At 44.8% G+C, this 23,122-nt stretch overlaps 1 protein-coding gene across 6 annotated transcripts in view; it reads left to right on the forward strand.

The window, feature by feature from the left end:
* Positions 1-14,271: 14,271 nt before the first annotated feature.
* Positions 14,272-23,122, forward strand: part of PLEKHA4 (pleckstrin homology domain containing A4) — a 28,790-nt gene continuing 19,939 nt past the window's right edge. For 2 of the 6 annotated variants that reach the window (XM_033959878.1, XM_033959883.1), the window contains exons 1-5: positions 16,176-16,534; positions 17,767-17,871; positions 19,454-19,526; positions 20,204-20,304; positions 21,443-21,558. In XM_033959878.1, the coding sequence (XP_033815769.1) occupies positions 16,451-16,534; positions 17,767-17,871; positions 19,454-19,526; positions 20,204-20,304; positions 21,443-21,558 (479 nt within the window). In that variant the 5' untranslated portion in view covers positions 16,176-16,450. Of the gene's footprint in view, positions 14,453-14,691; positions 14,846-16,175; positions 16,535-17,766; positions 17,872-19,453; positions 19,527-20,203; positions 20,305-21,380; positions 21,559-23,122 lie in introns of those variants that run through there. The other 4 variants (XM_033959881.1, XM_033959879.1, XM_033959880.1 and 1 more) reach the window with 4 other exon arrangements.

Consider the following 23,122-nt stretch of genomic DNA (forward strand, 5'->3'; position numbering starts at 1 on the left):
TAAAGGTTTTCTTTCTTGTGCAGAGCAAAGCTAATCTGTTCTTTGCTTTCATTATCAGGATCCGTGTATGAATGTTTTTGTCCCTTCCCCCAGACTTCTCTGTTTGGGCTTCCACTGACCCCCTATAGTGCTTCTTTGAAGTTACTCATTCTTGGTTTTATCAAGCAGTAAGGTGAGATTCCACTGCTTGTCTCTTGACTTTTCTCCGGCATTATCAAAACCACCATCTCTTCTTATAATACGCCCATCGCTCTTGTTGTCAAAGCTGATGGCATTCCCCGTCTCGTCCTAGATTTTAGGGCTGTTAGTGTTTTGGTAATTCTCATTGCACTTATGTTTCTTCCACCATTCCATCGGCAGCCAATGATTTTTTTCTGTCATTTTCCTAAAGAATGTTTTATTTTTAGTCCCTTTGGTGAGGCTGCCTTCACCTTTAAGCAACAGTATACCTAGTGTAGAATTGCCCTTCAGGCTATTCTACAAAGTCATGCACTGCCCTTCATGGTCATATTCTCATTTTGTACAACTTTTTGTGTTCCATAATTCAGGAGACCTGTCAGGCTGATAGTTTGCACCTTTTATAATGGTTGTCTGTGTGTGGTCACAAGGTGTCATGAAATAAACTGCACTGGTGTAAATCTGAAGTGAAATACCTGGGTTTTGTCCTGTCTCATGGTCAGAGGAAAATCTGCACTTTCTGCACTGCTGCTATTCTGGGTCTGCCCCGCCCAGCTACCAAGAAAGACATGCTTACTTTTCTTGCTATGATTGGTCACTGCCGCCAATGGATCTCTGCTTGTTCCTTCTATGACCAGATTTTGAGACAGACCCTGATTTCTGAAATGACTGCTCTTATCAGATGGACTTATGAAATGTTGGACATTTAAGATGTGCTTTGGTTTCTAGCTCAAGTTTGGGTTTTCCTGCTTATGCCCACATGTTTTATCTCTTTGTTTGGGACTATTGTAACACCATGAAGGGAGAACATGGCGGTAAGTTACGCTCTGTTGCCTTTTTTTATAGTCACTCCTGTTCAAGAAAGCCCTGGCTGCTTGTGCTATGGTGGTAGAGATGGTTACTTCTCTGACCCTAGGTCACCCCATTACCCTTCATACTTTTCACAATGTACAAGCCCTTCTTTTAAATGGGCTTTTGGGTCTCACGAGTGAACAGGATTCTCTTCCTCTCTTTTTTCACAGCTTCCTCTGAATTTGATGCCTGGCGTTTGGCAGGTGCCCAAAGCCGCCCTTTTAGACGGACTTTGGTGCAAAGAGGGGAAACCCTGGATACCAGCTGTTAGCTCTCCCTTATTCATTGCCCAATATCATGGTATTGGTTATTGTAGTGCTCGCTCGACATTTTAACTTCTTGCTAGTGATATTTTCATTCTTGACCTTTTGCTCCTTGATACAGATATATATAGCTCAATAATTACAGCTGGCACGGTTGTGAATTGAAAATAAATTGGAAAATACAATTCCTTTCTATTGTTTTAGCTGAAATTAGGATGTTGCTAATTTAAAATGTTTTTCCGGATTTATACATAGCCATCCCAGATCCGTTTTGGCATAGATATTTCTAATGTTTTCCACGGGTCCTCTTTATCACTGCAGAGATAGAGACGCTCCAAAGAGACATTAGCTTTATGCCTTTTTCCAAATATGAGATGGTTATGATATACATTATTTGTAGTTTTGGTTTTTTTATATCAATGTGTTTATTTGCAGAGTTAAATTCAGCCCTGCACACTTGACAGATGGAGTAATAGCTCCACGCTTAAAACTTTATGTTTTGTCTGTGTCATGTCTACTTGTTTTAGTTTAGTGGGTACCCCAGGATACATATTATTGGCCACTTCTAGAGCTCTTTTTCCACTTCTTACTAACCTAACTGCGCAATGTTCTTTTACTTATAGCTTTTATATTCTGAATATAGTTTAGTTAAGGGTTATATGTTTAAGAAAAAGTTTTACTTTATACAGCGTTTATTTCGTGGTGTTCCCTACATATGATCCATACATTTCTGAATACATTCAGTACATCAGTATGGTCTCTCTGAAGTGCATAATAGTTATATGCAGCACGAAAAAACATATCCTTTTGGATTGTTCAATTAAGAACCTTAAGTAACTGAGTATTGTCTCTCTTTTGCCATAGCTATATCAAATACATGAATTGGTATTGTTACATGTTGCCACATTCAGTACAGGCAACATGGTTTCTCTTGTTTTCTATCTCTTATTTGGATCACATTGGAGTACAGCTGCTGAATGATATTTGGAATGCTTTCCAAGCATCTCTTTCTGTATGCACAGACATCTGGCTGCTCTCCCTTTGAGGTTCTCACGGGATGACCTTTCCCCGCCCCATGGGTAGATTTTCCCTTGATACAGGAGGAATACGTCCAAAAGCTAATTGAAATATTAGGGCTTGTTCAAAGAAACGTGTCTTGCACTTCTCCTTTCTCTCCACAGATTCCTACCCATTTTTTCCAGCCTGGTGATTATCCAGCAGCTTTCCAAGGTTCGGAAGCAGACGGATTTCCCCTTTGGCCTTCCCACTACTGTGATCGCTGTGACCAGGCCCGCTGCACTCACTGAGGAGTTTATCCACACAAGTCGCTTGAAGAGGGTTAACCTAAAACCCCAGAAGCAAGTCTTCCCTGCGCAGATTTCACCTCCTCCAGTGGAACAACATGATGATCTCATTGCAGCATTCTACCAACTTTATCATTCTCTTACTGGCACCGCTGCTGCTAGTTTTTCTCCCTGTATGGATCATTTCTAACTGGGTCTACAGGGATGATGTGTTCTGGGTCCACGACACTTTCTGCCCATACCCATTTGTAAATGACACTCCTGCTGTAAACAGCACCCCCGACACCTCTTTGCGAACACGACGTCAAGCTGGACTACTCCCTCGCAAAGGCTGTCCTTCAATTGGAATCCAGAAAAGACCGATAGTATGCTACCCTTTGGTATAATTCCAGCAGTGTGCAAGTTGCCACCTTCTCCTTTGAGTATTGTGACATTGTGGACTGTTCATCAATTGATATCCCAAGGCTGTGCCATTGGTCCTCAGAGATTCCTAAAACTAAGGACATATATATATATGTTACTGACTCACGTTGGGGGGATAAGTGTGCATTCTGGGGAGTGGTAGGGTGGAATATTGATACTGACTGGGTTTATAAACTAGAAAATACCCTGAAAAACAGTGGACCAAAATGGTAAATCACTGCTTACTTGTATGACCTTTCATAAGGTTGGACACTGTTATAGGAAAAGTGTTCCTGTACAAATTATTAAGCTTTCTCTTACTATTGACAACCCTAGACCTACTGATGAAGGTATGTACATTATGGACATGTGGTTTAAGGGTGGGTCTAGCTATCCGACCCATCAGTTTTCTTACGGGATCTATCTACCTCCACTCATCTTCTCCCGCCATTTTGTGGGGGCCCCAAAAAATACTAACCCACTGGCCCCTACATTCAATAAACTTACTGACATGATGGCTATTGCCAATCCCACTTTTGAAGATATTGTGGCTGTTGAGGTAGGGTTTTCAGAACGTAACCTTTGGTTAGAATGGATGAAATTCACTGCTGATCAACATAATAAGAGTAATTGTTACATATGTGCTCAAGCTAGACCCCATCTAGGAACCGTACATCTGGACCTCCCTCCTGGTATCCAACCATGCTTTTTTGGGTTATTTACCTATCCTCTTTGTGCACTGCAGTGTTCTAAATACCCTTTGTTGCCAGGACAGCAAAAGCTTGATATTGCCGTTACCATCTATAAGGGCAATTACACATGTCATGTTTCTAATCTGACACAGAGTAGTTTTGTAGGTAATTTACCCCCAGGTTATTGTTCTGTCTTGGCTCATAGGTATGCCCCATTGTTGCTGCATCAGATTTGATATTTACTGGCTTTATGGAGACTTTTGGCTCCCTGTTAAGCTACCCAGCCAGTGGATAGGCCAGTGCACTTTAGTTAAGGTTACTATGCTCCTGCATATTTTTCTGAAAGGCATCCTTCCTATTCACATGGTTTTTCCTTTTATTTGTCTCGATATAAATCTGATCACATGTATACATAGATATTATAGGGGTCCCAAGAGGGGTTCCAGATGAATTTAAGGCCCGAGCTCAGGTTAAGGCTGGGTTTGAGTTCCTTATTCCCTTTATTACTATTAATAAGAATGTTGATTGGATTAGTTAAAATTATTATAATCAGCAACGCTTTGTGAACTATTCTAGGGACGCCTTGCAAGGTATTACTGATCAATTAGGCTCCACTTCTCAGATGGTTCTCAAAATCATATGGCCCTAGATATGATTCTAGCTGAGAATTCTGTTAAATTCTCCTCAGTATTTTATGCTGTTGTACTGTTCTTTCTGACAATATAGGTCCTCCTATGGACATTCAGAAATTAGCAGACCTCTTTGCTGAGCTCAAATGTAACTCTGATTTATCTAATTCTTGGGATCAGCACTTTAGTTGAATGCAGTGTTGGGAAAAAAAAAAAAACCTTTTTATTGTTATAATCTCTTATTATTTGCACTCTTATCTTGACTGCTCATGTACTGTGTTATTCGTATTACAGCTCCTAAAAAACCCCTCCTTGAGAGACATATCTAGAGTATCACTCCCTTCCAGCTCATGCTGTGTATTTATGACGGAATTGAACGGACACGTATCAGAACTTTAGTAAGTGTCCTTAGGCATATGTTGTTTAAAGATGCAAAGGTAGGCCCTGTTTATCTTTCCCTTCTTTGAAGACGGTATAAGGACAGGAATGTTTAAACAGAGATGTTGTAAAGTGAATTCAATTGTTTTGTTAAGCCGTATTTACAGACAGACTTAGATTAGGGGCTCTGCTGGTTAAGGCTTTTTCTGACCCTCAGTGGACTTCAATCTCCAGATAGGAAAAATGCTGATGTGTTTAAAGTTTCATGTGACCTGTGTCCATATATGGTTTGCATTTACGTCACATGCTGACACATGCTGACAAACCTGATTCGTATAAAAGATGTGAAACTCATAATAAAATTTGGACATGTTTTGGAAGACGATTTCTGGTCTTTAAGATGTGTCCCCAGGTACCTGACTTCCAAATGACAGAGACAGAGAAAGTATGGGGCAGGAATTGGGACCTAAATCCTTTTCAGGTGGGACCAGCAGCAACAGTTAATCCTCCTGCTGACCCACTCCTCTCTCAGCGGGCAACACTCCCCCCAATGCCCCCCCTTTAGAGGGAGCCACGCACAACAACATGGCGCGTTCCAGCAGCATGCCATGCACCCAAACAACGGAGCAACAAGCAACACACCAGCCTCCAGCCACGCCCCGAGTCACCACCCACAAAAATAAATAAATAAATAAATAACTAAAAAAAAAGAAAACCCACAAACGAGGACTCACCCCAAGTCCCTCCAGAAACTCACAGCCATTCTCAAGATCCACGTGGGTGGACAACAAGTACCCAAGACAGAGTACTACAAGGCCTGAACTACCAGTACCAGTACTTCACGCAGGCAGTGGCGATTCCAGTGCACAAGAACCTCCTGGACTGTAGAGACGAGATTTGGCTGACTCCCTCTTCTGGGCAACCAACATCAAGGAGACTGGGACTGAAGTACCAGATCTTTCCGGCCCGGGGATTCGACAACCCGCAGCAGCCATACATGGACATTGCGGTAGCCTTGGCGCTTAAGAGAAACAGGGCAGCACGACCCCCCCCCCCTCAAATGCCCCGTCAGGGAAGGACCTGAAAAACCCTGGATTCCACGGGGGAAAAGACCTTTGAGGGCGCAATGCTGAGCACACGAATTGCTGCGCTCCAGTTCCAGACGCGGCTTTATCAGGAGGCCAGTGAAAGAAAATAAATAAATAAAATAAAATAGGGACTCCAGCTCACCACTGAGCCAGTCCACACTGGCAGCAGTCTGTGCCCCAGCACTCGCAACAGTAACATAACTGCTACGCAAACAAGCACTGGCCGAGGGGCAGTGGCATCCAAGGGCAACCCTCTACCCAAGACAAAAACAACCTTGACCACCCTCCGGCCCAGCAGGATCAGATTGTCTGCGAAGGCTTGGCCCAGGATCACTATCGACCAGTGGGACCTCAGCATCATCAAGCAGGGATTCCGAATTCGTCTCCACTCCCGCCCCCCCACCGAGTGGGTGGGGTACCCTCCATCTGACGACCCAAATTTCTTGCAGCAAGGAGAGGACCTGCTTCGGCAGAATCAATAGAGGTAGTGACGAACAGAGGAGATCACCAAGGGGTTTCTACTCCAGGACCCCCGCGTCACCATGGACAAGGACAACGCTCGTTCCTGGATCTCTGCAAGCTCAACAGGTGCATACACAAGGTCCAGATGCACTCTCTGGGTAAAGTCTTGGCCCTGTTACAGTTCGAGTATTGGCTAGTATCCCTGGACTTACATGATGCATACACTCACGTGCCCATGCACCCAGCCCACAGGAGGCATCGTCGCTTCTAAAGCCAAGACAGACGCCTCCAGTACAAGGTCCTACCCCTTGGATTCTCAATGGCTCCAAGAGCGTTCACAAAGTGCGTGGCAGTGGCACATCAAGTTTCAAGTTTCAAGTTTTATTGATTTTGATATACCAACCATCAAATTAATATCTAGCTGGTTAACAATCGAATTAAAAAGATAGGGAAAATTGAGAAAAATAAAAATGTGTGAACATTTAATAAAACAAACAAACAAACGAACAAACAATTACCAGACGTACTGGAATGTGAGGTTAGAATAAAGGGATGGGTAAAGTTACATATTAAAGAAGAAGAAAGGAGATAGTAGGGGTTGGGTAGTACATAAAGGGAGGGGTTGCTTTGTCAAAGAGATTGTAGTGAAAAGGAAGAAAAAGAATAATAGTTCTAATGATTATTAAATGCATCACCGAATAGGAGAGTTTTAAGACCAGTCTTAAATTTGTCAAGTCGAAGTTCATCACGGAGATGATGTGGTAGGGAATTCCAAAGAGTAGGTGCAGTTACTGCGAAGTTTACTTTCCGTGTGTAGTAGAAATCTTTTAAGGAGGGGATGAAAAGAAGTTTTTGGTCAGTTGATCTTAGTGTGCGTGGAGAACTTTGAGGAATAAGAAGTTTATCTAGGAACGAGGGCAGATGATAGAGTTTTATTTTAAAGGAAAGTAAGATGATTTTTTAGGTGATGCGATGAGTGACAGGGAGCCAATGTTCTTTTTTTAAAAGAGGAGTGACATGGTCATATTTACCTATTTTATATATAAGTTTTATTGCAGTATTTTGTATTAGTTGTAGGCGTCTGATTTCTTTTTGAGGGAGACCATTAAGGAGTGAATTGCAGTAATCTAAATGGGAAATTACTAATGAATGAACCAGAATAATGATTGAACTGGTTTCTAGTACAGAAGTTAGAGATCGAATAATACGTAATTTAAAAAAGCAGGTTTTAACAATTGAACTTATATGGTCATGAAAAGAGAGTTCCCTGTCAATAGTGACGCCTAAAAGATATCCTCGCCTTCAAGGGGTGTGCGTCCTATCTTATCTCGACAGCTGGCAGCTCTGACAACAACCATAACCCTCCTCCAAGAACAGGGGTTCCTCATCAACTACATGAAATCTCACCTGATACCCACCCAGGGGATATCGTTCATCTGGGCAGTCATCGACACCACACAGACCAAGGCCGTCCTACGGGACTACCAGATCGACGCCATGACATCCCTGGCCCAGTGCATTCCTGCCAGCAGCTCATCGTCAGCACGCTCCCTCCTGTGTCTCGGCTGCGGTCTTTGTTGTCCAGCACACCAGACTATACATGAGATCCCTGAAAGGGCACCTCAGACGTCACTGGGACCAGTGTACCCAGCCTCTAACCACCCAGATACCCATTCGCCAGCCCATACACAAGACGCTTCACTGATGAATGGCCCGAGATAACTTAGCGAAAGGGAAACCAGACCACCATCTCACCAGCTGGTGGCCACCATGGATGCCTCCAAACATGGAGGGGGGACACACCTTCTCGATCTTCGCACAGGCGTCCTCACTCCATATTTACATACTGGAGCTCAGGGCCATAGGGAATGCCCTTGAAACCTTCAAACAATGGGTGACAGGCAGGGCAGTCCTCACCCAAACAGAAAACCAGGTGGCCATGCACTATATCAGCAAGCAGGGAGGGACAGGGTCAGCCTTGCTATGCAAGGAACCTTGCCGCATGTGGGATTCACCAACTCTATTCAATGCCCCATCCAGGCAACTTACCTCCCGGGGGAGCAGAACGACCTGGCAGAAAGCCTCAGCCACCAGCTGGATCCCGATGAGTGGTGTCTCAACCCAGCGGCGACGAAGAAGATCTTCAGTACCTGGGGCACACCGAGCATCGACCTGTTTGCAACCGAACCGAACTCAAAATACTCAACCTTCTGCGCAAAGAGATCAACCCATCGCCGTCTCAGCCCCGACGGTCTGTCTGTGAGTTGGAACCACGGACTCTTATACGCCTACCCGCCATACCCTAAGTCCTGCAGAAGATCCTTCAGGACAGAGCAACGGTGATCATGATTGCCCTGTCTGGGCCCCTGCAACTATGGTTCCCGTTCCGGCAAGGGATAGCGGTTCACCCACCTCTCCCCCCTCCCGATCAGTGCAGTTCTCATAACACAATGCGGGAACCTTACCCTCCACCACGACCTGCGTTCCTTAGCCCTGACCGCATGGATGATGAGAGGATGAACCTACCACAAGACGTGGAGCACACTCTTATGGCAGCCAGAAGACCTTCAACCAGAAAACGCTATGGGTTGAAATGGAGAAGGTTCCGCTACCGGTGCACAGACACGCAGCAAGACCCCTACAACTGTCCCATACCGGACATCCTGCAGTACATACTGAGCTTATCTCAGTGGGATCTAAAAACCACTTCCATCAAGGTCCACCTAAGTGCAATTGCGGCATACCACACTGGCCTAGACAACAAACCAGTGTTGAGGCATCCAGTAATCACAAAATTTCATGAAGGGACTGTTCAATCTGCACCCACCGGTCAGACCACCACCGCCCGGATGGGACCTCAACTTGGTGCCGCATCAGCTCACCTCGACCCCTTCAAACCTTTGGGGTAGGCAGATCCCGTATTCCTGGCCGGGAAAACCCTGACCATCGTGTCGGCCGACAAACTCCTCCATGAGAACAGGGTGGTACCCAGAACCCACCCCCGATTCTTGCCCAAGGTGGCTTCAGCATGCGTCCCGGCACTCTACATCTCCCCACAGGGAGGCACACAGCCATCTCAGAAACACCTCCTGGACTGTGTGCGGGCCCTGACTATGCAGCAGATTAGACAAGCCTCAATTGTTCGTCTCCTACGACCAAAACAGACCAGCACTTCCGGCCACCAAACGCAGGCGCTCGTACTAGATATACAAGTGCATCCAATTCACCTATAGAAAAGTGCAGCATCAACCACAGGTGGGAGCCCACGCCCACCAGTGCAGAGCCATAGCCACCCCAACGGCTCATCTGCACCACACACCAATAGGGGACATCTGCGATGCAGCCACTTGGTCCTCCATGCACACCTTCACCAAGCACTACTGCCTCGACATAGCATTCCACGCTCCAAATGCATTCGGCCGAGCAGTCTTGGAAGTGGCTCTTCCCTCCCGGGAGGGACAGCAACCACTAGCACAGCCTTGACAAACACTGATCAAGTAGGGTGTTATAAATATCGACAAACACTGATCAAGTAGGATGTTATAGATATTGATTAAGTAGGTCTTCCAGCACTCATGCCTAGACTGAATGTGGAATAGGCAAGTATGAATTCTCATATGCAAGTACGAATTGTCACTGTTGACCAGTTGGTTTTCTCACTGTTCATTGATTGACATTGACCAGTTTCGCTGTTCTGTGAGTTAAGTAGGTCTTCCAGCACTCCTGTCTAGACTGAATGTCCAATAGGCAAGTATGAATTCTCACATGCAAGTACGAATGGTCATGTTGACCAGTTGGTTTCTCACTGTTCATTGATTGTCATTGACCAGTTCACTGTTCTGTGAGTACTATTACTCAGTTAACATAGCACTTTATCTAAAACCTTGTTTCCACAACTTCACCTGCTTTGCCTGATTACCCTGCCCGGCTCGGCCTCCACAGCCAGGCGAGGGATGCACAAAGCGCTAAGGCGCAGGTCCAGTCGGTACATCCCTCGGCTAGGGAGTCACCCATATGTGGCTGACTCATCCTGCTTGTCCTAGGAGAAAGTGTAGTTACTTACCTGTAACGTAGGTTCTCCGTGGACAGCAGGATAGTCAGCCACACAACCCACCCGCCTCCCCATACGGCCGACCCGGCCACAGCTAGGAACATCCTGGGGATTAGGGGGAAGCAGGAGGAAATGGGTAGGGCTCGGGCATGCCCAGTGGGGCCCGGGCACTGCACGTGCTCAGAGAAAAAAAAAAAAAAATCTCTCTGAGCTATTGGACAGCTTATCCGCAAATTGGGAGGTGTTGGGACAACACCCACATGTGGCTGACTATCCTGCTGTCCACGGAGAACCTACGTTACAGGTAAGTAACTACACTTTTCTCCACTGCGAGCCTGCAGCTGGTCTTCATTGCCACCTTGAAAGATGATTTGGGGGTGTTGGCTGTTTCCCCTTTGCAGATTATCAATCAGTTTGTCACATTCATCCTTTGGTGTATGTCATGTGTTCTGTTGCAAGAAGCCAAAGAGATTCATGCCTTGAGCTCTGAAGAACTAATGACACGGGTTTGTCCACATCACGTGTCATTCTTTAGTGTCTGTCTATCTCATCCTCAGTCCTTCTACACTAGCATTCTTCAATGCAAGACTTGAGGGTCAGTGGCTGTGCCCAGTCATACTCTGACCCTTCCCTCTCTCCTTCAAGAATGACACGGGAGTGGTTTCCCGTGGTTATCTGCGGGGACAAGGACGGTGACAAATTCTAGAGAATGACACAGTGACAGAATTTGTCCCCGTGGATAACCGAAGGAAATCATCCCATGTCATTCTTAAGTGTCTATCTCAACCTCAGTCCTTCTCCACCACAGTTATCCACGGGGACAAATTCAGTCACCGTGTCAAATACTTTCTTCCTCTGATTCTGCATAGGTCACTCAAATTTGAGGGCAGAGCCCCGATGCACCCACAAAATCAGTTGAGTTGTAACAATTAATTATTGGTATTAAAGAATGACATGGGATGTTTCCCAGCCACTGACCCTCAAACCTTGCCAAATATGCTGGCCTGAACTACAACCAATCACCTACCCACTGACACTAGAGTGTGATAATCCTGTGGAGATGTTTTGGGTCTGGTGCCCTGGAGTGTCGGAGTTCTGTGGAAAGATTATATTTCAGTCTTGAGGATGGGCTGTAAGCATTAAGTAGAATACCACAGCTGCTTGTACGGCATGACAGAGTTAGACAGCTGGCGTAACCCCTTTAGGAGATCTCTCATTCTCGGGCAGAGGCCCCTTGATGTTCGTCAGCTGCTTTCTGCTTGCTGTCTTTGTGAGTAGGAGGTGGAGGGCAGAAATCCACTGGACGGATTCTGCGTGTCTCAGCAGGAATGTCTGTTTATTTTTCTGTTGGGATGGCCAGGCAGCCTCTATCTGCACAGAGACCTCTTATCGTAAAGAAAGGACCTGTTTATTTAGTCCTGCAAATTAAAAAGATAAGCCATACGTTCACAATAAGTCCTCCCCAAGAAAAGGCTAAAGTTTCAGAGTTATATCTGGGTTCCAATTCAGCTCCCAGCACCATCTTTTAACATATTCCTCTCTTATGGGGAGAGCTTGGTGGGAGGTTATAGCGAGGGCTAGCTAAAGACATCTTAGTGCCTGAACAGCACAGGCCACGTGAAAACATTCCTTCGGTATTGTCCATGGACTCTGAAGGTCATCCTTAGCTTTATCTGACCTCTAAAACTCATCATTGTTAATAATAATAATCCATTTATATACCGCAATACCTTTCAGGTTGTGGTTTACAAAAGAATTAAGAAGACTGTACATGCACAGTAGATTATAAATTCATTTATAAAATTTATCACATAAATGAGTCTTCAACATCTTTCTAAAAACCTGATAGGAACTAGAACCTAATATCAACTTACTAAACCCCTCTTTTACGAATGCATAGTGCGTGTTTTACCGCCAGCAGGTGCGGTAACTGCTCCAACGCTAAAACCTGTGCTATGCGTTCGTAAAAGACGGGGTAAGACTCTTGTCCCAGTGCGCCACTTTATAGGCTAAGATTCTCTGGAAAAATCGCTTTTAGGAACAACCTTTAACTGTAGGAAACGAAAATATAGTAATTTTACGCAATGATGGTTTTCTATCTGCAGATTTGAAATGGTCAATTAAATAAATTGGAACCAGACCATACAGTGCTTTTGTAACAGAAACAGCCCATTTAAAAAAGTATCCTTGCTTCGACCGGAAGCCAATGATAGTACTTAGTCACATGAACAAATCTTTTCAAATTAAAGATCAAACGTATTGAATTGTTTGGCTACTGCCCTTTAAAACAGATTTCAGACAGGTCTTGAATACATTTCTGAAGGAATGTGTTCTATTCCTGGTCTCTCTTCTTCCCAACACTCCACCCTCACCCGTAAAGAAACAGGTGACATGAAAACTCCCCAGAAGGAGGAAAGCAACATAAGAAGTAAGTTTAACTGAGAAAAGAGCAGACCCACAAGGTGAAGACACTTTAACTCAGTGGTCTCAAACTCAAACCCTTTGCAGGGCCACATTTGGTTTTGTAGGAACTTGGAGGGCCTCAGAAAAAAATAGTTAATATCTTATTAAAGAAATGACAATTTTGCATGAGGTTAAACTCTTTATAGTTTATAAATCTTTCTATTTGGCTAAGTCTTAATAATAATATTGTAATTTATAGCTAAAGAGACATATGAAACATAGAAAGATAGAAAGATGACGGCAGAAAAGGGCTATAGCCCATCAAGTCTGCCCACTCTACTGACCCACCCCAATAAGTCTAGATGCTAGTGACTCATCCTACGTAGGGATCCCACGTAAATGTCCCATTTACTCTTAAAGTTGAGCACGCTGGTGGCCTCGACCACCTGCACCGGAAGCTTATTCCAGTGATCTACCACCCTTTCCGTGAAAAAATACTTCCTGGTGTCACTACTAAATTTCCCCCCTCTGAGTTTAAGCGGATGCCCTCTTGTGGTCGAGGGTCCTTTGGGGAAGAGGATGTCATCTTCCACCTCGACACGTCCTGTGATGTATGATCAAGAAACTGTTTTATTTTACTTTTGTGATTATGATAAACATACCGAGGGCCTCAAAATAGTACCTGGCGGGCCGCGTGTTTGAGACCACTGCTTTAACTCCTGGGTGACGTCTGTTCTATGACTTCCTGTGGGCACTGCCCATGTACAACTGAACTCTCTGATTCACTGCTACAAATATGTTCAGTTTTAAAAGTTAAAAAGCAATTTTTCCTTCACTCAGCTCAAGATGTGTTCTGTGGTACATTTCACATCTTTCCCCAGCAATATGTCAGTGTACAAGAATGATGCCTTGGGTGCAATATGCATTTTTCTCTTCTCTGAATCCTAGTTCATTTTCCTTCTTGTACATTTAGCTTCTGCAGTGAGGAAGTGGCATCTAATGCTTAGGATGTGTTTTTATTTACAGTAAAAACTTGGATTGCAAGTAACTTGGTTTGCAAGTGTTTTGCAAGACAAGCAAAACATTTTATTTGCAAAACTGTTTATTGGTCAGAAGCACAATCAAAAACCACCAGGCAGAATAATACAGCATAGACCAAATTTCAAAACCATAAAAACCTCCCCCACCCCCCACCCAAAAGAAAAAAAAAAAAAAAAAAGGGAATATAAAGAAATAAAAGACATGGAGCCTGCAGATACAGGGGACACAGGGGGATAAAGCAACTCACCCCAGGGTCACATACAGAGTCAGTGACCGAGCTGAAGCGGACAGGGATACACAGTGGATACAGGGATACAGGATCAGTAGATCTGATCCTTAGTAACCCATCTGGCTACGGGCCTCAGCCCTTCCCTCTCTCCAGCTGCAGGACTGGGTCCCAGACTGGTAAGAAACACGCATTCCTTTCAGTGATTGTCAGAGCTACAAATGGGAATGTGTGTGTGTTGGGGGGAGAACCTCCAGATTTCATAGTAATGGGTAAGCACAGCTGTACCACTGGAAACAGGGCAAGAAAAAGCAGCACCTGTTTGAAGAAAGACAGACAGCAGCTGTGAAAGTGATCCCCACCTCCCACCATCACCACAAGACCCTGGAACAACTCGCACCAGCCTGAGGAGAGTTCAAAGTTACATGAGGCTGTGGTACTGGCCTGGGGAAGACTCAGCTTGGGGCAGTGAGTGTGGGACCTGGTAAGCCCCACTACTCCTTGTGTTTACTCTCGGAGACCGTGGTAAGTGGTCTCATTTAATTATATTTACTTATTGTCTATTTTATGGGGGCCCATAAATCTAAAGAGTGAGCTACAGGGAGGACTCCACTCTGGACAGTATGTGTGAGAGCTGTGCTGTGAAAAGGGGAGGATTCAGCTCGGGGCAGTGAGTGTGGGACTGGTAAGACACTAGCACTGGGGAGGACTCAGTCAGGGCACTGAGCGTGGGACCTCTGTGCTGCGACTGCTAGAAGGCTGACAGGAGCTTACCAGGAAAGATGAAGCCAGGCGAGGCACTCAGAGAGATTAAATATCCATCACCCCAGGAGAGACTCAGCCAGTCCCCACCCACGGTCACAAATGGAGTGGAGAGGTACTTTTGTTTTCCTACCCTGAAGGAAAAAACACAGGCCGGGGACAGAGAGAGAACATTGCGTTCCAGCCCTGGCTGCGCTCAGTTACCCTAGTCCTAGAGACCCTGGGGTGCAGCAACTGTTCTGGTTTCAGTTCTGGTAGTGATGTCCTAGGACTCAGGGTGTTTTGAGAAATGAGGGGATATTGTGTCCAGAGTGGGTTTAAGTTTTCTTTTTGAGATGTGGCGTGTATCAGGTCCCAGAGAGAGATTTGTGCCCAGCTAAAGAAGTTGGGGGGGGGGGTCCCTGGCATATGCCCAGCGCCTCTCAGCATCTGGCATATGCTCCTGACCCAGATCCATCCTACTTCCGGCTCAGTACACCCTGCTTTAGAGCTGCCAAGCTACTCAGTTCTAAGAGGGAGACTCTGGCCAATCCTAGTTTTAAACTTCCATCCCAAAGCATTATGGGATTTGTTGTCCCTGACCCTAGCCATTGCCATCCTCACTACAGATCCGACAGTGCCTCAGGAAATCCAAGACTGGTCTGAAATCTCCCTTCTGAAGCTGGGTACTTGGCAGCTCTTGTTCGGTGGTGGCATGCCGTTGCCTGGACTGCACTGTCCCATATCGCCTGGCTATGAATGGGGCATTCAGCCTCTCCTCAGCTTGGTCTCTGACCCCTGACTTGTAGATATCCTGTTGGAGGTGGGGGGAAGCATTCCCCAGATTGCTGAAGGGTCCTTGTTCTGCAGCCTCCTACACACCAGCCATCATCGCCCTCTATCCAAATGATTTCACCTCTGACAGTGAGCTTCCCCTCAGCAGTGTCCTGAGAGAAAGACTTTGACAATGTGAACTTCCCCTCAGCAGTGTCTTGAGAGACAGACTCTGCCATTGCCACTGCCCAAGAGACACCAGCTGTGTGTGAACCTCTCTGCAGTAGTGTCCTGTGAGACTCTAGAAGCGTGAGCAGTGCCCTGAGAGACAGATTTCCTGCAGCGTGACCTTCCCTTCAGCAGTGCCCTGAGAGAAAGATGCTAGGAGTGTGAGCTTTTTCCTCAACAATGTGAACTTCTCAGCAGTGCCCTGAGAAACAGAGTGTGACCTGCCCCACAACAATGTCCGAAGAGACTCCAGCAGTGTGAACCTCTCCTCAGTGGTGTCCTGAGAAACTCCACCAGTGTGAGCAGTGACCTGATAGACAGATTTCCTGCAATGTGAGCTTCTCCTCAGCAGTGTCCTGAGAGACACACTCTAACACTGTGTGCCTCTCCCCATCTCTTAAGCATTTCTTTTCTTGGCTGTACATCTGTTTGAGTTTTCTGGCAGCTGGTGGAGGGACGAGAGGCAGTGCAGAATCCAGAGCGGGGGTGGAGAGAACCAGTAGCAGAGAACAATCCGGGGCTGTGTGCTGGGAACAGACGGCTATCTGACCTTCACACTCTTGAGTTGCCAGAGAAATACCACTTCCCTAAGTCGAATAGCCAGAGAAAGACTTGGTACAGTTCGCACAAGCGCATTCCCACTCTGAACACCCACCCCAGCTCCCTCTGTCACCTGCTATCAATGCCCACTGTGTTACTCTTTGGATTTGTCTTTTGAAGGTGTGTGAAGTGAAGAGCCATGTCAGAGGTGGAACGACCCCGGAGTGGGCTCAGTGTAGCCAGCAGCGTGACTACCATCTCCTCTATGACCCTTGAATCAAAGGTAAGTGGCAACTTCGGGGAGGAGCGGGAGGGTCTGCGTTAGACATGCTGGGGCCCAGAGCAGAAATTTGCAAGGGAACCCCAAAGCCTATCAGCAGGCTGTACTGGCTTCACTTTTGGGCAGGCTTAGGGGCCCTGCTGGCAAGGCAGCTCAGGGCAAATTTTTTGATACGCTTTACTGCTGTTGGCTTTTTTTGGCGAACTTGATACACACAGGCATCCCGTTGAGATTCTTCATTTTTTGTGGCATTTTTTAGCCCCCCCTATTTTACCATGGACCCCTGACGACGGTTTGTCCGAAACACGGACCGTGTCGGGTCCCTTTATTGGTAAAAGGGTTTTATATATTGTGTTCTTGTCATATTAAAATTTGCCTGCATCTTTTACACAGTCTGCAGTTTTGTTTTGGTAGCTCAGGGCAAATGCCATGTTCACCAGCTCTTGGGGGGGGGGGGGCAGAGGGGAGGTCATTGGCAATCAGAACATAATTTCCCTAGATGATGTGCAGTGTCAAGGTGTGGGTGAGCTATGCATGCCCAGCACTGGTCAGCATCCTTCCACCTCTCAGACAAAAACTAGCAATTTTGGTTCCTGCCTGTTGAAGAAAATTGTAACCTTCCAAACCTCACTGCAGTTTTCCTTAGACCTAAGTCAGAGATAAGATCCGCTGATCTCAGTTCCAGCTGATAAAGAAGACCTAAGCTCCCAGCCTTACTGCAGTTTTCCTGCTAAACCACAGATAAGATCCATTAATTTCAGCTCCAGCAGATAGAGAAAACCACAACCTCCCAGCCCTCACTACAGCTTTCAGGAATGTTTTATGTGGGCACTTATGGAAACAATAAATAGTGCAGATTTTTGGCTGGTTCTCAGTTTAGGGAACAAGCTACTGGCCACATTGGATTACCCTTAGAATTTAAGTAAGGAGGCTTCCACTCACAAAGCTCTTTTTTGTGAATCTTTTGGACCCATGGGAGTTTAAAATGATAGGCCAGCGTCTCTATGTATTATAGGTATTTGTGCTGCAGGTCCCTGATGTTATAGTTTAGGGTTTTATATTGTGTCTCTCGTGATTGTTTTGAGTGTGGGGTCTTCATCTTGCTTATTTTCTTGTAGTTCTCTGTTTTGTGTTATGTAATCTTTTGGGGTTTGTAAAACCGCTGTAACGTGAGCAGCGTGGTGGTACAGTAAATTCTTGAATAAACCTAAATTTCCCTCCCCCCCTCCCGCCAGTCTATCCGATCAGTGAAGAAGGTGCACACCTTTGGGAAGAGGGAGAACGCCATCAAGAGAGACCAGAATGCCCCAGTGGTGGTACGCGGATGGCTTTGCAAGCAGGTACAAGGCACGAGCCGCTCCTGTGTCCTCATGGGATGGGGGGAGTACTTTGCTTTCCTCATTTTTATATTCTGTCTACACCGATTGCAGGTTCGGGGCGGATTACAATAAGCAAAAAGAGGAGAATATAACAAATATCATCTAATCAGAATCATACAATAAAAACAACTTAAAACACAATTCAAGGAGAAGCACACTTGTATTTTCAGAATGACATAGTCTTGATTGTTCCGCAGAACTAAGCACAAACGTATGTTTGCATTACTGAAACTGAGTGAAGATTCCATAATTTACCAGACAATAGGAAAACAGAAAAAAAATCTATTTTTAAAAAATCTGATACCCGTAGTAGAGGAAAATTTTAGTTTTAATTGATTATATGTAACAGAATTAAAGTGAAACCCCGCCCCCCTGCCCACAGACCTATACAAATATATTGGGGCCTGGCCATGAAGAATTTTGAAAATAAAACTCAATTCTGGCCTCCAGTGGTAGGCAATGAAGTTACATATAACAATTCTTACTAGCGGTAATTCTATCAGATTTTTTGTGTGAACAAATCTAGCGCTGTGTTTTCGACAGGGTGCAACCTTTTAAGTAAATATTTAGGACAACCTAAATAGCTAAAAATATAGTATTTACAGTAGTCCAATTTTGATAAACTCAGCGCTTGTACTATAAGCCGAAATCGATCTTGGCTAAAACACTTACAAATTCGTTTGTGGTTGTGTATGGTCCAAAAACAATTCTTACTAGATAGACTATCTGTAATTCCAGAGATATAGTCCTGATACAGTTCATCCTGCCCTCTCCCCCACCAACGCACACACACACACACACACACAAACTCTGACAGAGCTGGAGAGGAAAGTGAAAATATCAGTTTGAATAGGCCTGGACCCAGCTGATCTATGTCTGGTACTGTTAAACTTTGCACTCTCCACCCAAAGGAGAGCCATCTCAGCACTGGCATGAAAAGCCAAGATAAATAATTCAGAAGTTCAGGAATGACCTGTGCAGAAGAGTTTACAATCTCACTTAGGATGGGAGATAAAGGGGGTAGTCCACAACCAGAAGGCATATTGGTGGTGGGATTTGAATCTGGGTTTCCTGGATTCTCAGGGCTTTGTTTAGGCATGAGGTCACTCCTACATCCTCTGAGGTGGGTCCCAAGGGGTCAGTAGATGAATTTAGGGGTGTGCGAGATGAAAATGTTTCTTGAAAGGGGTTTTAAAAGAATCTTTTCTCATTTCGGGTGGGGGGAAGTTTTTTTTCCTATTCTTTTGGGTTGAAATCAACATAGTGACCAATGGGGTTTTCAGGCTATCCATAATAAATATGAATCAGTTAAATTCATGCATATTCAATGTGGATATCCTGAAAAACCTGATTAGCTGGGTGTGCCCTGAGGACTGGGATGAGAAGCGCTGGACTAAGGCATAATGCATTCACATAGTGAAGGGAGAGGATGGGGTTAAACCAGATGTGAATCTCTGTGCCCCCTCTCCAGTGGGATAAAATTTGAGGAGCAGGGTGTCTGACATCTCACTCCACTAACACCCGTCTGTGTCCCCTGTAACAGGACAGTGCAGGCCTGAGGCTCTGGAAAAGGAGGTGGTTCGTCCTGTCCAATTTCTGCCTTTTCTATTATCGAGGTAAGCTCTTCCTCCTGCATGTTAACCTCCAGACATGCCCGGGTTTACCCTGCCTTCTCTCTCACTTGATGTGCAAGCAGTGGCATCGCAGCACATTTGCTGAATTTGGATTTTTAATTTCCTATCTTTCCAAATCCGATCGTGAAGCAAGTCATGCCCCATATTTCCACCTGCCAGAGGGAAGGAGGTCCAGGGCATCCTGGGCAAACCTCAACCCTGCTCTCCAGACCCCTAGCCTATCCCCCTCATCCAAGATTTTGATAAATAAACTCAATGATAATGATTGTCTTGCAATTATCCTATAAAAAACATAATCAGAAATCATACCTTTATTAAGTATTAAATTTTGCTCCTCCCCTCTTCCCCCCTCCCCCCCGTTTGCAGGAAGTTGCTACCCTAGGTGACTGCCTAATTTTGCCTAACTGTTACACCAGCCCCAAAGAAGGGGAGGAAAATGTGTAAATAGAAAAAAGTCTATAACTTTTGGGGGTGAGGAGGGTGAAGGCATGCTAAGCTTGTCCTGGCGCATTCTGAGACTTGTAGTGTTCATGTGCAACGAAAGGATCATGGCCTACAAACTTTCTTCACAGTCTTAGGCAGTTTTGAAGCCATGGTTTGCATGGGAGAGGTGAGATGGAGACTTCCACAGCTGACTCTCTCTTTTTCCCATCCTGTAGACAGCCGTGAAGAGACGGTGCTGGGCAGTATCCTGCTCCCCAGCTATGAGATTTTAGCAGCCAGCACCAAGGAGACCAAGAATCGCAAGTTCGCTTTCAAGGTGAGAAACCGAGTGCCTGGGACTCTTTCCCACCACTGGGTCACCTTCTGCTCCTCTCCCCTATCATGCTGCCAGGCACTACACTCTACAGGTGGTTCGTTGCACTTGATTCTGAAATTCCAAATTACCAAATATTTTTGTTTCATGTTAGGATATAAAGTTGGTATCAGAGAATCTGATTATTACTATCATAGTGGATAGGAGGACAGAGGATATACAGATTCATTGGCTTTTGGTTGGGGTAGGGGTGGGTGGGAAGACAGGACAGGAGATAAAGCTGAAGTTTGGCAGCTAAAATTTGATGCAAAGAAATGCAAAGTCATGCATTTGGGCTGCAAAGACCAGAGGGAACGGTACAATTTAGGGGGTGAAGAACTTATGTGCACGACGGAAGAGGGGGTTTTGGGTGTGATTGTATGTGATGATCTTAAGGTGGCCAAACAGGTTGAAAAGATGACAGTGAAATCTAGAAGGATGCTAGGTTGCATAGGGAGAGGTAGGGCCAGTAGAAAAAAGGAGGTATCGATGCCAATGAATAAGACGCTGGTGAGCCCTCATTTAGAATATTGTGTACAATTCTGGAGGCCGCATCTTCAAAAAGATATAAAAAGAATGGAGTCGGTCCAGAGAAAGGCTACTAAAATGGTGTGTGGTCTTCGTGATAAGACATATGGGGACAGACTTAAAGATCTCAATCTGTAAACTTTGGTGGAAAGGCGGGAGAGGAGAGATATGATAGAGACGTTTAAATACCTACATAATGTAAATGCGCATGAGTTGAGTCTCTTTCATTTGAAAGGAAGCTCTGGAATGAGAGGGCATAGGATGAAGTTAAGAGGCGATAGGCTCTGGAGTAATCTGAGGAAATACTTTTTTACAGAAAGGGTGGTAGATGCGTGGAACAGTCTCCCGGTAGAGGTGGTGGAAACAGAGACTGTGTCTGAATTCAAGAAAGCCTGGGATAGGCATGTGGGATTTCACAGAGAGAGGAAGAGATAATGGCTACTGCAGATGGGCAGACTGGATGGGCCATTTGGCCTTTATCTGCCATCATGTTTTTATGTTTCTATTTCCAGAAGGGCAAAGATAATCGCCTTTCCTCTCTGCCCCCAACCCCACCCCATCTACACTTTCGCAGGCAGAGCACCCTGGTATGAGGACCTACTATTTCAGTGCTGACACCCAGGAGGACATGAACAGCTGGATCCGGGCTATGAACCAGTCAGCGCTGGCTGTGGGCGACAGCAATAACAAGTAAGGCCGATGCAGTCCCTCTGCTTCCTGCAGAGAGGAAGGGGATGCAGATGCTGAGTCTGTGTTCTATCCACCATTGCCTGCTGACACTTAAGTTTCATAACAGTGTTGGCTATAGAGAAAGTAACCACTCCCTCCCCTGTGTGCTGCCAGAAAGGCTGATACACTTTTTTAAAGCTGTGAAGAGAGGCAGAAATAATAAAAGCAGAGGAGGGACAGCCTTTATGAACTGGAGTTTATTTATTTAAAGTTCTTTAAGCTATGTTTGGGTAATTGTAACAACGGTGAAACTAAGGGGTTCTTTTACTAAGGCGTGCTTCAATTTGAACGGCATGGACAACATTGTGGCAGGAATGAATTGTCTGTCAGCAATTGTGAGTTGCAATTGAAGCAGGCCATTCAGGCAGGGTTCCCTGAATGGAAAACTCTTAATACTCAGTACAGTATGGAATTTTTATGTTTTCAGGCGGACTTTCTGGGTCACCAGGCTGCGCAATGGTATAAAACTATTAATGATCTGATTTTAAAAAAGCCTAAAAATGGTCTTAGGGATATTTGGAGCATTGAGATTAAGCATCAGATTTCAGCATCTCAATGGCCACAAATTTGGTCTTGGAGAATGAGATGTACAATATCAGCGTCTATGAGGCAGACTTGTTTTTTTTCTGTTACATAGAGCTTTTTGGACCCCAGTTAGATTACAAAAATGAAATAGTTTCTTGTCTAATAGATGCTGGCATTGTAATCTGGATGTAGGGACTTTGGATCATCTTTTGTATTACTGTCCCCCATATCTTAGCCTTTTGGACCTCAATCTGGGATCAAATAAATTGTTTATTGGAAAATCATGTAGCGTTATCATATGATACTGTGATATTTGGAATGTCCGTGAGAAAAAAGAGTCAGATATCATCGAGTAACAATAAACTTTTATTGATCATGACAGGAGTTGCCATCCAACATATTACTAATAACTGGAAAGACCACAGTAGACTTAATTTTAATTTCTAGTGGAATTCGTTGTGTCACTTATATAGAATGGAAAGATCACTGGCGGTACAGAATAGAAAGTATAAAAGTTTTATAAAAATATGGGAGCCATTAACATCTTTTTGTCTTGATTATATGCCATTTTTCTATTAATTATACACCCCTTAGTGATGAAAGAGGGCAAGGGTTTAATGAGAGGGTTTATGATCTTATAATGAATAATGGGCTTAGAGGGAGGGTTGCATTTATATTTAGAAGATACAATGATAAGATGTTCAAGTGGTCTAATGAATAGTGTTTATTATGATTTCTGTACACTTGATGAAAGTTTAAAAACGAATAAAGAATGAATGGATCAATTAGTGTCTCCTGACAGTTTAAATATTTCTCAATTCTTGGACTCATCGAAGGATTTTATAGCCAAAAGAGCAACACTGTTGGTCACTTTCAAAACTGACATAGAAAAACAGGACATTCTTAAATTATATTTTTTAAATAAGAATGCCTTGTTTTGTGGTCAACAGATAAACGTCTTTCCAGATGTCTCCAAACAAACACAATACAGGAGGAAACA

Source organism: Geotrypetes seraphini, chromosome 10 (assembly GCF_902459505.1).
Source record: "Geotrypetes seraphini chromosome 10, aGeoSer1.1, whole genome shotgun sequence".
NCBI lineage: Eukaryota > Metazoa > Chordata > Amphibia > Gymnophiona > Dermophiidae > Geotrypetes > Geotrypetes seraphini.